This window comes from Equus caballus, chromosome 10 (genome assembly GCF_041296265.1).
Source record: "Equus caballus isolate H_3958 breed thoroughbred chromosome 10, TB-T2T, whole genome shotgun sequence".
Classification (NCBI taxonomy): Eukaryota; Metazoa; Chordata; class Mammalia; order Perissodactyla; family Equidae; genus Equus; species Equus caballus.
Window position 1 is genome coordinate 89643748 of NC_091693.1, and position 15418 is coordinate 89659165.

At 43.1% G+C, this 15418-nt stretch overlaps 1 protein-coding gene across 5 annotated transcripts in view; it reads right to left on the bottom strand.

Moving 5' to 3' along the window:
- Positions 1-4940: 4940 nt before the first annotated feature.
- The window catches only part of LOC138916016 (uncharacterized), a 28108-nt gene continuing 17630 nt past the window's right edge, over positions 4941-15418 (bottom strand). For 2 of the 5 annotated variants that reach the window (XR_011422648.1, XR_011422646.1), the window contains exons 2-3: positions 10987-11152; positions 4941-5810 (exon numbers count right to left, since the gene is read on the bottom strand). Coding sequence is in view for 1 of the 5 variants with exons in the window: in XM_070225549.1 (XP_070081650.1) it covers positions 5503-5810 (308 nt within the window). In the remaining 4 variants the exon portion in view is untranslated. The remainder of the gene's footprint in view (positions 5811-10986; positions 11153-15418) is intronic. The other 3 variants (XR_011422649.1, XR_011422647.1, XM_070225549.1) reach the window with 2 other exon arrangements.

The window sequence follows — 15418 nt, forward strand, 5'->3', positions numbered from 1 at the left end:
CGCCGCTCCGGGGGCGGGCGCTCCGGCCGGCCGGGGCGGGGCGGGCGCCCTCGGCGAGCTACCTGGCGGCCCCTCCCGGGCTGGCGGGCCCGGAACGCGGCGGCCCAGCCTCCAGGACCCGCCCCTGCCGCCGCGGCCGCCCTGCCCGCGCCGCTTCCTCCTCCTCCCGGCCGCGCTCTCCCCGCGCCGCCCGCTGCGCTCGCCGCCGGCTCCGCTTCCCGCCGCCCACTCGTCGCGGCACCGAGCGCCGGGCCCGCCCGTGGGGGGCGCTGCGGGCGGCGCGGGCCGGACCCCCAAGCGCGCGGTTCCCGCCTCCGCCGGCCCGCCCGGGGCGGACGCACGACTAGGGGCGCGGAGAGTCTGCCCGGCGAATCCGCGGCTTCTGCCCTCGCGCCCGAGGCCGTGGCAGCGGGTACCCGGCCGGCTCGCTGGGCTCTGCGCGCCGCGCTGGAGGACCGGCCGCCGGGAGGAGTCAGCCGGCGCCCCGGAGCCGGCGCCTAAGCGTGTGGGCGGTTGAGTGGGGCACGGGGGCGCCCCGGCAGGGCCAGGCTAGGTGATCAGGTCTGCCCCTGGACTTTTCATTGTAAATCTCTAGTAAGTGTGCTGTCATTAACGAGTAATCGATTAGCTCCAGCTGCTGAACGAGCTCGCATTCTCATTTAGGTTCTCAACATTCCCCCTCCACGCACCACATACTTCCTCGAGATGGAAGACCGGGATTTGGCAAATAATCATCTGCCAGAGGAAAGAGGGAGATTAAGTGATTTATTCTATTTTTAAAATTGCACCACAGGAAAAACAATGTATGGACGGCTTAAAAGCAATCAAAAAGTATTTACTTATATGGGGAGCAAAAACAGATGTGTAAGTTCTCAGCTTCCCCAGAATACTGTAACTTTCGGGAAACCAGTGAAAGTTGCAGTGAAATAAAGAAGCAGGTTTGGACTTCCCATCTTTGGGAGCCCGGATTAATGAGTTCTGTGAAAGAGGCAGAAGGATTATGCAAATGATACTCAAACTGGGGGGGTGGGGGGAGGATAAAACGGTTGAGTAGTGAAGAGTTAAAAGGAAGGAAGGAAATGGTAATGTGGAAAACCCCTCGCAGCTGCACAACTGTATCCTCAACGAAGCAAAGTGACTTAGCTTTTTCTCAAGGCTTGTAGAGTGACAGAGGTACATTGACAGTAAGGAACCTTGCTCCTCTACGTGTGAGCTGGAATCTCTGTGGTCCACATCGGCCTTTGGCCTGGGTATCATTAGGAAAGTAGATATTTAGTGGATCAGTGATCACACTGAACAAAATGTCGATAGGCTGCTATAGATAGACACCTTGTAATATTCCCCACAACTTGTCAAGCCGCCAGCTCCTCTGGGAGTAGCTAACTCTCCCCCCACAACACTGGCCAAAAACAATAAACACTGGAAATTCATTAGGACCATGTCTAGAAAACTTAAATGCCTAAATTCTCAAATAGCATATTACTACACAAATAAGAGCTAAGATTATACATACAGCTATTTTCCAAAAACCATAATTTTTTAGACCATTTCACCTTTGCTTCCCTTCCAGGTCTCTTCAGAGCCATTTTCCATACACAATATTTATTTTCATTTGACTTCGCTCGCCTTATTTTACTTTGGATTGATTTAAGAACTTTAAAGATGTTACTGATTACTGGCACCCAGACCCCAACGCGATGCTGAAAGACTGCTTCTCTCCGTCCTGAGGCTCTCCGGCCTTACAGGCCTGGCAGCAGAACTAAAGTCTAGCGGTCAGGGCTACCTTCTCGCTCAGAGTCGTCCCAGTTCCACTTAGAGATGGACCTTGGGACACCTTGAGACCACCTACAGGTAGGACAAAGAATCTTCTCAACAAAGAGGCGGAGAATTTCTGCTTCTGATTATGACAGGTTAGGTAATTCTGATCAACCCTCTCACTGAAGAAGACTAGGAATGCTGGGCAAAATTTAAAATAAAGGCATCAAAGAACTGATGAGACAATGAGAATCTATCTGGCCAGTTTCTGGAAGAGAGGCCGGGGATCCAGAGGGTGTGCCTACAGTTACGTCTGCTCCTGGCCTGGAGATTTTTGTGGATCTGATTAGGCATCTGAGAGGCTGACCTGCATTTTTGACAACACCTGGAAGAACAAAAGAGGATGAGAGAGCTCGGAAGCAAGGGTCAACTAGCAGTAAAATGACCCTTACATGGACAGCAACCCTGCCTGCAGACATCAGAGTAACCCAGAAAAAAAGTCTCAAACCCTGAAATTGGATTAAGGTAATTCCAGGCCATCAAGAATCAAAATTCACTCCAGAGGGGCCAACATCGTGCTGGGCCATGAATTATTCCTGCAAATACAAGAGCTGTGGGTGGGCAAACCTTTGACTGCGTGGTAGAATGGTGGAAGAGAACAAGAACAGGAACCCAAATGCTCCTTTGCCATCTGTTCCTGAGTTTCCTCCAGACCCACTCTCCATTCCCGCCCCAAGGCTGAGCCTCGGGAGGCCAATCCCTATGAATTAATCAATGGCTCTCTTGCTTTCTGTTCACCAACTGCGTTTGGTCAGTGGGGAATCCAGGCAGGGGAACTGAGGCAGGAAGGAGACGGTGACTCGGAGGAGTTACCTTGGGCTGCTATGTTCCTCAACAGGCAGTCATTGGTCTTCTCAGGTGGCAGGTCCAGCAGGACTCACTTTCTTCCAAGGTCTCATAACTGTCCCTAACCTCGTCCTTCGGCAGTTAGAAACGATGGCAGCTCTGAAGCGCTAGCCCTGAGTTCCCGCACAAGCCCTTGACCCTTCCCTGAACCCCTCCACACCTTTGTAATTAGTCTTTTGCAAATAAACCCACCTCGAACTGCCCTGTTTCCTGTTGGGACTCTGATAAGTACCAATGAGAGTTTAGAAATCAGAAAACCAATTTAACCTCTTTGGGCCTGTTTCTTCATCCATAAAATGAAGTGTTGAATTCGATTAGATTGAAAATCCACTGACGCTCTAACGTGCTGTGTTTAAGTGCCCAGTTGAGATACCAGTTCTCATACTGAACTGAAATGTGTGAAGAATGAAAATGCCACTGGGTAACCAAACAGTAGACGAGGGAGCTTTCTCTCTGTAGAAATATTTCAGCTAATACGTCTAAAAAGTCTGAGGTAGTGAGAATATCACCATTTTGCAACTCTTAATGAATTTGGATCTGGGTATGGCTCATCCACATCATTAAGAGAGAGAACCAAGTATCGTGTGCCTCCTGAGGGAAAGCACACCACCAGTTATGAGGCAGTCGCACCAAAGATCGTGCACAGTCCTAGAATCCAAGGCTGAGACTCAACAGCTAATTCCAGGAAGTGCAGAGGACCGGGAGACAGGTTAGAGCACTCTGGAGATGCCACGAGTAGACTGTCTACACTGCCAAACTACAAGTGGCTCATTTTCTCACGACCACGGTAACTGACGGTACATTCATTTCCTAGTAACAACATGGCCAAATGCGTCTTAGGGCCATTTCTAGTTGAAAAATAATAATACGTGCTCATCGCCATACTAATGGCTTCATATGCATACCTCATGTGTCTCATCTTTCTGGATGAGGCGCCCAGAGGAAAAGGCTACCTGCTGCCACACAAGGAGTTCATAACAAGACCGGGGTTGCAATCCAGAGCCTGTGCTCCTGTCTGCTGCTCCTTATCACAACAAAGGGGTAAGATCAGTGTGTCGGAAAATAGCAGACGGCCTGCTGTTTGGGTTCTGGTGTGAGGACAAGCCACCAGTTCATCTAACAGCTGCATAAAGTTTAAAAGAAGGGTGATGAGAAGTGGAGACAGAGTCTGTTTGCCAAATTTAGAATTAAAATGTCATGTCAAAAGTCCATTCTTACTTATTCTGGATGCTGTGTATGGCAGCTCTGTTTCCAAACTCTTCCATCGGAGCCAGGGAGAGTGCCGTCTTGGGAAATAATCCAAGGCCAGGTCAATAAGGGGAATTGTGTTGGTGTTGGTTTGACACCTCTGTTTTATCTGCAAGTTTGCCATTTGTTTCATAATTTATGCTAATTTCTTTTAATACAAAATCATGTTTTGAATTCCTTAATCCTCCAAGAAAAATCTGTGCTCCTGGAAGATGAACCTGGTTGCTTTGTATATCCAGTAGCTTCAAATTCCCCTTCCACCCACCTCAGCAGACTCCTGGGGGTGGTTCTCAGCCGTGGGCACAGATCAGATTCATGGAAGGAGTTCACACAGATAGAGACCCCTGACCCCAACCCCAGAGAGGGGATTTAAATAAGGTTAAGAACGCGATCCTTCAAGATGCCTACAGGATTTGATAAAGCAATTTTGTTGTCTAGAGATCTTATTCTTGGGATTCCTTTCATCTTTAAGTGACTCAATAAACGCTCAAAAATGGACAGAGTTCTGGAGTTCAGCTACACAAGTACAAGGATCTTCAACACTTAAAGAGATTGTCATAAATTCTAAAGTTGAGTAAAATGATCCCCTTCAGGCAAGTATAGAAATCTGTGCTACTATTCCTCTTATAGGAGCCATATAAGTGGAGAATGACGTCCCCAAGTTTTTTTAGCATAAAAGCTCACCCTGAATTCTATTATAAACCATTTTAAAATAATGCATTACTTACAAAAGACTTAAAATATCAGAAATAAGTGATTTCATTGGATTAAGTATACTGTATGTTATATTGAATGGCTTCTGTAAAAGTTAGGATAGAACCTAATCTGTCAAAATATTTAGACAAAAAATATTTTTACTTTGGGTTTTTTGCTGCAAACTTACCTATACCTTCTTATTTTGAATCACCTTAATCTAGCAAACATTTAAGCCTAAGTATAAATGACAAGGGAGTCCAGGAAATGGTTGAAGTTAAAGTAAAAAGTAAGAAAAGAAAACGTGACTATTTAAATTTAGATTAATAAAAATGACATCAAATTGAAAATTTAATTTCTCAGTCGCAGTAGCCACATTTCAAGTACTCAACAGCCATATGTGGCTAATGGCTACTTCACTGGACAATGCAGGTACAGAACATTTCCATCACTGCAGAAAATCCTACTGCACAGTAGCATAGAGAAGCTATTTGCCATAATACTAACTGCAGGGTTTGTATTCATTCATTTAGCACTATATTAAACAATTAATAAAGCATGATCCCAACTGAGCTCACTCCTATCTGGAGAGACAGACAGGTGAAGAGACTGAGCTGCAGTAGGATCTGCACAGAGAGTGGGAGTCAGAGCTACGCCAGTCCAGGTGAGTGGGAGGGAATTCCAGCCCACGCAGAAGCCTGCAGAAAAGCACGAACATGAGCTGGTCTGTTGCGTCCTGGAAAACCGCAGTAGCTCAAGCGCTGATACATACAGCAGAGGGAGGAGCGATGGCTTCCTAGTTCTCCCACCACCACTCCCGCTCCACGCTGCCCTTACTACTCGGGAAACCTACTGCTACAGCTGCTGCAGCGAGTAGAGCGCACGTTGAGACAGGGGTTGTCAGGAAACAGGTCTGCACACTGAGGCTGAGGCCAGACGTTGAAGCAGCTTGAGGGAAGAGAGCTTAACCTCATCCTGTAAGACCAGGAGACATGCAACGACTTCAAGCAGGGGAGTAATATGATCCATCCATGTTTCAGAAAGAGAACTCCGGCTCGGGGTAGAAGTTTGGGCCTGCAGCTCACCCAACAGGAAGTCAGGAGGCTCCGAGCCTGGACTGGGAAGTGGAGAGACCTCACTGCAGCTCGTCTCCTTCGGCTGGAATGACTTCTGACGGGATCTGGGATATGCTGCTTCTGCAAGGACAGCTGCCAAAATTTTAATTTCACTTTCCGCCCTAGTAAGTTAAAGCCATTTTAAGACAGAGAATGCTTCTCTTCACGTTTTGTGAAAGGAAGGCCAAGGCCACATCTATTTAATATTGCCCATGCTGCCCCATGCTCCTCCCACACACTCATCTCCCAGACTGTCAGTGTCACCTCTTTCTTCCCTCTTTGACTAAAGTTCTTACTATTAAAGGCATCCCTTTAATGTAGATAAACAAATCATGAAAAATATATAGCTAGGGTTGCAGTAAATGTTTTTGTGTAAGCAACAGAAACCGACTCTGACTACCAAAACCAAAATATCAATTTTTTACCAAGATAATGGGGCTCCTGGCATCAATGCAAGACGGGGGTCCAGGCCCAGAAAATGGGCAGAAACCAAGAGCTGTCAGAGGCCAGGAGCTACACCTGAGGTCATTCCACAGGAACAGCAGCTGTGATTCTGTCCCAAATAGACATCACACCTATTTTATGTGACACTACAGTGGTTAAAGACATAAGCCCTCTAAAATTAATAGTGTTGGATCATGAGTAGACAAGTCAATGAGACAGAATACAAAATACAGAAATAGATTCAATTATATATGAAAAATTTAGTATAAGATAAAAACAGCCTTTTAGAAGATTGGAAAAGAAGGACTTTTAAAAAGTGGTGTTGGAATAACTGCACAGCCATGTGGAAAAGATAACATTGGATTCATTCCCCAGACCACTTCCAAATGGATAGGAGATATAATTATGAAAAATGAAACTCTATGAGTACGGAATAAATATAAGGGTAAATTCTTTTCAATTTAGGAGTGAAGAAAACTTTCAGGACTGTGACTCAAAATCCAAAGGCAAAAAGGAAAAAAATAGATAAACCTGATAACATAAAAATAAAAAGTCTTTACATGGCCAAAGACTAGGCACGAAAATAGCAAACTGGGGAAAATATTTGCAACTGATATCACAGCCCATAAAATGAGTTTCCAGAAATAGAGAGCTAGGAGACAAAAATTCCTATAGAAAAATGAGCTATGGGAAGCCACAGTCAACTCAAAAACATGGAAAGACAGGCATCTTTATCCATATAAAAAGATTACCAACCTTATTCACAATGTGACAAATGCAAATTAAAATTATACTAAGATTCCAATTTTCACTTATTATATTGGCAAAAATCCAAAAGTTTGACAACACACTCTATTGGTGAGGGTGTAGAAAATAGGCACTCATTCATTTCTAGTGGAATAAAAAACTGATAAAACACCTACAGAGGAAAATCTGGCAATATATAGCAAAATTATGTATACATTTACCTTTTCACCCATCAATCCCACTTCTAAAGCTACATTGGCACAATTTTGAAAGCCATTTTTACAAGGCTGTTTGTTTCAGTATTATTTTTAATAGCAAAAGACTGAAAAATTGCCCAAATGTTCATCAGTCAAGAACTGGTTTAATAAACTATGATATATCCACTAAACAGAGTACTATGCAGCTATAAAAAGGAATGTTCACCATCTCTATATAGAACCATTTTTTCCTAATCTTCTAGTTATTTACACTGGGAGGATAATTCCAGGTCCTATTTCTCTTTCATGGTTGGAATCAGAAATCCAAGTAACAATTTTTTTAAGTAATGTTTTATATTTCCACTGAATTTTGTAATATAAACACATACACATGTGTTTATATGTGTGTGTCTGTGTCTTACTTTTTTTTCCTGAGGAACATGTGCCATGAGCTAACGTCTGTGCCAACCTTCCTCTATTTTTTGGTGTGTGGGACACCTCACAGCATGTCTGCTAACAGAGTGGTGTAGGTAGGTCTGTGCCTGGGAACCAAACCCTGGCTGCTGAAGTGGACATGCTGAACGTAACCACTAGGCCACCGGGGCTGGCCCCGTAATTTCTCAATAAAATAGTATCACACTACGTACAATTTTCCGCTTCTTGTATTTTCAGGTGTGTGCATGACTGTGAAGGGCAAAGTATCCAAGAGAAGGAAGCTAGGCAGAGAAAGAATTCCTTTGAGATTTTGTCTGAATACACTCTGCATATGTCTAGGATGAAACCTCATAAGGCCAGGCAAGAACAACTTCTCAGGAAAGAAGTGTGGGGGACTCTCAGATGAACAGTTCCCAGAGCTGGGAGTAACCTCATCGAATATACAGAACATTTGGAAGAGATCCCAGAAGAGCCACAACTTAGAAATGAGCTAGGGGCTGGCCCTGTGGCCGAGTGGCTAAGTTTGTGTGCTCCACTTTGGCAGCCATGAGTTCGCTGGTGCAGATCCTGGGTGTGGACCTACACACCACTCATCAAGCCATGCTGTGGCAGCGTCCACACAGAAGAACTAGAATGACTTGCAACTAGGATATACAACTATGTACTGGAGCTTTGGGGAGAAAAAAAAAGGTGGGGGCTGGTCCCATGGCCCAGTGGTTAAAGTTCCGTGCACTCTGCTTTGGCCACCCAGGTTCACAGGTTTGGACCCTGGGTGCAGACATACTCCACTCATCAAGCCATGCTGTGGAGGCGTCTCACATACAAAGTAGAAGATTGGCACAGATGTTAGCTCAGGGTGACTTTTCCTTACAAAAAGAAAACCAAATAAAAGCTAAAAAGAAAAAAGAAAGAAATGAGCTAGACAATCCCTAGAGTAAAGGCCATGAAGGCATGCCTTAAATGATTTTAGGAACAAGAAAGTTCACCCATAATTGCTTGCCAGAAAAAACCTGATATCCTCTAAAGAAACAGAAAAAATATATAGCATTCAATAAAGTAAAACATTTAACATCTGGCATCTTATCAAAACTTACCAGACAAACAAAGGAGAAAAAAAAATGTGACTCTTAGCAAGGAGAAAAATCAGTTGTAGAAACAGACTGAGAGATGACAGAAATAATGCAATTACAGGACATTAAAACAGGTTTATAAATACACACAACTGCTCGAGGATGCAAAAGAACACATGAGCATAATGAGGACAGAAATGGAAAACCATAACAAAGAACCAGAGGGGATTTCTAGATATGAAAAATAGAGTATTTAAAATTAAAATTTAGGGGCCAGCCCCATGGCCGAGATGGTTAAATTCATGAGCTCTCCTTCAATGGCGCAGGGTTTTGCCGGTTTGGATCCTGGGCACAGACATGGCACCACTTGTCAGGCCATGCTCAGGCAGCATCCTGCATAGCACAACCAAAGGTACTCACAAATAGAATATACAATTATGCACCAAGGGGCCTTAGGAAGAAGAAGAAAAAAAAACAAGATTGGCAACAGATGTTAGCTCAGGTGCCAATCTTTAAAATAAATAAATAAATAAAATTAAAATTTAATTGGCTGAGATTAACAGCAGATTAGACACTACAAAAGAAAAGATCAGTGAACTTGAAGGAAAAGAAACAGAAGTTATCTGAAATGAAGCACAGAGAGAGAAAACTGAAAAAAAAAAACATGGCAGAGGCCACTATCTGTGCAAAAATAGTGAGTGGCCCCAAATACATGTAACTGGCATGTCAGAAATGTTAAAGGATAGGTAAAAGCTTTTAAATTTACTTTGTTCCCTTTTCTGAGCTACAAGTTTTTCTTATTTTAAAAAGACAAACATTCTCCTATCATTTTTTATTACATAAAAAGCATGCTTTGTATAAATCCAAATGATTCTCCCAGTTAGTAATATCTTGACCCAATACCAGTTCCAGTTGTGCATTTTCCAGTAGGATGATTAAAGATTATCTTCATATCTTGGGATGCCATATGAATAGCAAAGCTTGATATATGTAAATATAGGCTGCCCTTGAGATTGACTGAAATCCTCTTTTGATGTATGAGCCAAAATGTCATATTTCTACTACCTTTAATTACAGATAACTCTAATCTCTAGTGTAGAATTCCAATTTATGAGGCCTTTAAACAAATACAAATACTTATTGTCTTCAATGATTTGTGAACTAAAACCCCCAAAAGCCAACCAAGAAAATTTTTAAAAATCACTTTTTATCTAGATAATAACATTTAATTAAATTGATTACTGTGATGACTAATTTTATGTGTCAACTTGGCTAGGCTATCGTGGCCAGTTGTTTGAGCAAACCCTAGTCTAGATGTTGCTATGAAGGTAGAATTATTAATTTTGTAGAAGGATTAACATTCACAACACTTGACTTCAATAAATAAAGCAGATTATACTCCATAATGTGGGTGGGCCTCATCAAATCAGTTGAAGGCCTTAAGAGCAAAGATTGAGGTTTCCTGGAAAAGGAATTCTGCCTCAGGATTGTAACATAGAAATCCTGCCTGAGTTTCTAGCCTGCCTTATGCATTTTGGATTTGCCAGCCCCTATAATCGCATGAGCCAGTTCCTTAAAATCTGTCTGTCTGTCTCTGTCTGTCTGTCTCTGTCTGTCTGTCTCTCTCTCACACACACACACACATACTGACTGACACAATCACCCATATAAAAAAATGTGTCAAATGCTAAACATTTACACTGTACCCAGAATTTTGAAGCGGAAACTTCTCTATAGATTCAGGAAATTTTCAGCATTCCTAATTCACGCTAGAACTAATTCACAAACTATGCAAGTGTTTACACACTTCAAGTACAAAACATTTCATTTGAAACTTTACGCTTTTCATTACATTTAAATAAATTTAGCTATGTAGTTTTAGCACACAATTCCAAATCTCTGCCTGCTGTCACACGTGCCATATCCCAATCCCCAATTTTGTATTCTTTAGTGACTGTACTTAACCACTACTGAGAAAACCAATTAAATTATATTGTTTTAAAATTAAGGAAAAAATCTAAATCTCCCAGACTCATTGTTTTATTCCTTTGGATATCTGAAATATATTTACTACAAAAAACCAAATTGGAATATTCAAAAAGAAACCCTGAAATTCATAAATTATTCTTCTACCAAAAAAGGAGGGAAGTAGTTGGTTTGACCCTCATCTTTGTAAAACCATGCTTTATTAAAAACTAGACAATATTTAAAACTGTCATTTTTCCCCTTTATTTTTTTTCAGTTCTTTGCCTACTTCCTATCTTTGAAGTCTTTTTGAAAAAGTTTAATTTACACCACTTCTGGCTCCATACAAATACATTCATGGTCATTCTCTCTGGAGAAAAGCCATTTCAAGTGAAGTGAATTTCAAGTCACCTTTCAGTTCTTCATGTTGCATGGATTTGCCACTCGAGGCTTCCTCACTTCAGTTGACTCGTGTTTGGAACACGAGTCTCAGACAATGGTTCTCGGCCCTGAGATCTTTGTGCCATTTCCATTCGCAGCCTCTGCGGTGTTTGCGTGATTCACGGGGCTACACGCTCTTTTTGGAAAGAACAGAAACTTTCATGTGTAAGACAGAACACCTCATGCTGTAACCCAGAGTCTTATGTTTACGAACATTTAAAACTCAGCAACTGCTCACTGCCTTCCATCTCGCTGGGATTCTTTACTTCAAACACAGACAATTCTTCACTCTCTGTAGCCTAGGCTTATTCTGATTTTTAATTTCTGAAATACTGAGGCTTAGACTCCAGGGAAGTGAATTTCAGTCCCCTGACCTCCCCTCGGGAGGTGTCTCTGGTCCATCCAAGATAAGTGGGACAAGCTCCATAGGAGCACAGCACTTTCCCGAGGCACATATCCCGGAAATTCCAAGTTCCTTATTTCTAGGATATTCACTCGGCTTTTCAGGCCAGCTTCTCCTCAAAGCAGAAGGCAGCTGGAAAAGGGTCAGGGAGTAAACTAGTGTGGCCAGCCCCAGGGTCACGTGTAGTCCTGGAGCCATACCACGAGGCTCAGCCTTGGGCTGCGTCAGGAGAGGGAGAGAGAAGTCAGCAGCAACAGAGGAGTGAGAGTGCGAGCAGACAGAATTAACAGCCATGGCAGGGCTTTTGAGGTTACTCCTTGTAGACGAACGGAATTACCTGGTCTAACCTGCTCTGGCATGAATTCCAGAGCATTGTTCCCATCAGCTTTCCTAAGACCTCAGCCCTGAACACTAATACTCTGTGAGTACTCAAGTGTCACAGTCACAGGATAGAGACTGTGTTTTTACCAGTAGTCCTGCCACCCAGCAGGAAGGGGATTAGACGAGGAATTTGTTGGTGGCAGTAATTGAAAATGACAGGATTCCATGTTTATTCCCAAATGAGTTGAGACATCTTTATCACACCAATTACCGTCATTTATAACCGAATGCAGAAATTACAGTCTTGTCACACATGTGTGAACACGCTGCTGATTGCATCACCTCCAGGGGTATGTGCAGCTCTGCTGACTGGAGGCCTTCTGACGCTGAGCCCGAGCATGCAGTCTCGGTAGAAAGGAGCCCTGAAAAGGATGTACCTTCCATTGTGCCGATGGTTTCTATTTCTCCCGGCTGTTACACATTCGTGCCAACACAAACCCAGAAGCTCTGAAACGTGGCTCTCCTCTATTACAAATGTTCTCTTCTGTGCCCTCTGCAAACGCATCTTTGCTGTGTGCTCCGTTGGAGGGGAGGTTTTCAGAATTGTTTTGCCTTTTTAGGAGGTAAGTTGGTATTTTCTATTCATATGAACATTTAGTCAGAAATGCAGAAGAAACTTTTTCGTTAACTTTCCCCCAAAGTTAGGACGATACTCTAAGTCCACGTTAATTTTCAGTTGGGCTCTCTGTCATTCATCAACCAGTCCTCTGCTCCTTTGTTATTCCTCCTATGTCCCTGTTTAGTTTAGATTGGGTTAATGGAAATATGCTTCAGAGTCCCCCAAAAATAAGGCAGTTGACAACCATCATTAATGAACATTATTAGTTGCTCATTTACTAGTGGCCCTGACTCATTCTAGGAATAAGTCATACTCAAGAAGGATAAACGGACCAACTGAAAAAAACAAACAACGCTATTACGTTAAGTAGTATATTTCCAATGGCATTTTACTTTTTTTTTTTAAGATTGGCACCTGAGCTAACAACTGTTCCCAATCTTTTTTTTTTTCTGCTTTATCTCCCCAAATCCCCCCCGGTACATAGTTGTATATCTTAGTTGCAGGTCCTTCTAGTTGTGGCATGTGGGATGCCACCTCAACACGGCCTGACGAGTGGTGCCATGTCCGGGCCCAGGATCTGAACCAGTGAAACCCTGGGCCACCACAGCAGACACACAAACTTAACCACTTGGCCACAGGGCTGGTCCCTTTACTTTTTGTATTTAATAATTATTTATCAAATTTTATTAAATGTTTACATAGTTTTGATCAATAATACTAACCATAACACTAGTACTAAAAATAAATGAATGATAACTAGTCCCAGACAAAAAAACTAATCCCTAAAACCATATGGTCATAGGATATTTTTTAAAATTAAAATTTCAGTTTACATGCATAATTTTCTTATAGTGATATATGATAAGGAAATCAATAAAATAATTCCAAGCATAAATGTATATATTACATTAGAACAAGATTCAGAGAATAGTAGAATGGAATTATGAGTTCAGGGAGAAAAAGGAATGATAAAATTTTCTAATAGTTAAAGGTGCCCTTCCTCAAGCATTTTCTAAAATTGGCAATTGTGGTAGGCAGCCACCACAAAAAGGCCCGGTGATCCCTGCCTCCTGGTGTTCACACCCCTGAGTGATTGCATCCCTGTGAGGCTGGGCTTGACCTAGTGACTTGCTTCTAACAAAGAAAATGCAGCAGAAGGGATGGGATGTGGCTTCCCAGATTAGGTTACAAAAAGACCGATTTTCTTCTTGCTCATCCTCTTTTGTTCTCTCTCTGTCTCCTCCTCTCTCTCTCTCACTTGTTCTGAGAGAAGTCAGTTGTCAAGTTGTGAACTGCCCTCTGGAGAGCCTCGTATGCCAAGGAACTGAGGGAGGACTCTGGCCATTGGCCAGCAAGGAGCCAGGCCCTCAGTCCACAGCCCACAAGGAACTGCATCCTGCCAGCAGCTCAGTGAGTGAGCCGGGAGGCAGATCCTCCTTGTCAGGTCTTCAGATGAGACTGGAGCCCTGGCTGACCCCTTGATCGCAATCTTGTGGGAGATTGTGAGTGATCTGACCCAGAGAACCATGAGAACATAAAATGGTTGCTTTCATCTGCTTAGTTTAGGGACAATCTGTTACACAGCACTAGATAACTAATACAATAATCACAAGTGTCAAGTGGCTGGTATTTTAGAATCTATTGGATACATTTAAAAGTGACAAAATATTTTGAATTATAAAATGACATTATTTTTCAATAAGCTTGAAATTACATCATTTGTACCCATTTAAACTTATGAGAAAACACTTCAGAAGGCAACTTAAAATGTGGGGTTGGGGGGTTTCATGACTTTTCTAAATTCTTTTAGGGAGCACTTGAACAAAAAATTAGCAGAGTCCTACAGCAGTGGGAAACCCCATTCCTTGGTGATAGTGAAAGAGGTTAAGGGAGACAATTAAAACTGAAATGGGAACTAAAGGGTTAAACTTTCTGCCTTGAAGAAGTCAGGGCAGGAACTGGGCCAAGCTAGACAGCATACAACTAAAATAATAGCCCCTACCAACTGAGAGCTTGCAGCCACACGTTACCTTGCTGAATCTCTACAACAACCCTTTGGGGAGATTTTGTCATTACGGAGATTGGAGGTGACCAATTTATCATCCCCCAGGTTGTTTCATTGAGTTGAGCCTACAGAAGAGGCACCCATTTATCCAGCTGTTCATCCATTGGGGCCCATATCTACTTACGTGATACATCCACCCATTCATCCCATTCATCCATTGGAGCCCATATCTACTTATGGGATACAACCACCCATTCATCCCATTCATCCATTGGTGCCCATATCCACTTATGGGATACATCCACCCATTCATCCCATTCATCCATTGGTGCCCATATCCACTTATGGGATACATCCACCCATTCATCCCATTCATCCATTGGTGCCCATATCCACTTATGGGATACATCCACCCATTCATCCCATTCATCCATTGGTGCCCATATCCACTTACGGGATACATCCACCCATTCATCCCATTCATCCATTGGAGCCCATATCCACTTAGGGGATACATCCACCCATTCATCCCATTCATCCATTGATGCCCATATCCACTTAGGGGATACATCCACCCATTCATCCCATTCATCCATTGGAGCCCATATCTACTTATGGGATACATCCACCCATTCATCCCATTCATCCATTGGTGCCCATATCTACTTACGGGATACATCCACCCATTCATCCCATTCATCCATTGGAGCCCATATCCACTTATGGGATACATCCACCCATTCATCCCATTCATCCATTGGTGCCCATATCTACTTACGGGATACATCCACCCATTCATCCCATTCATCCATTGGAGCCCATATCCACTTAGGGGATACATCCACCCATTCATCCCATTCATCCATTGGAGCCCATATCTACTTACGGGATACATCCACCCATTCATCCCATTCATCCATTGGTGCCCATATCTACTTACGGGATACATCCACCCATTCATCCCATTCATCCATTGGAGCCCATATCTACTTACGGGATACATCCACCCATTCATCCCATTCATCCATTGGAGCCCATATCTACTTACGGGATA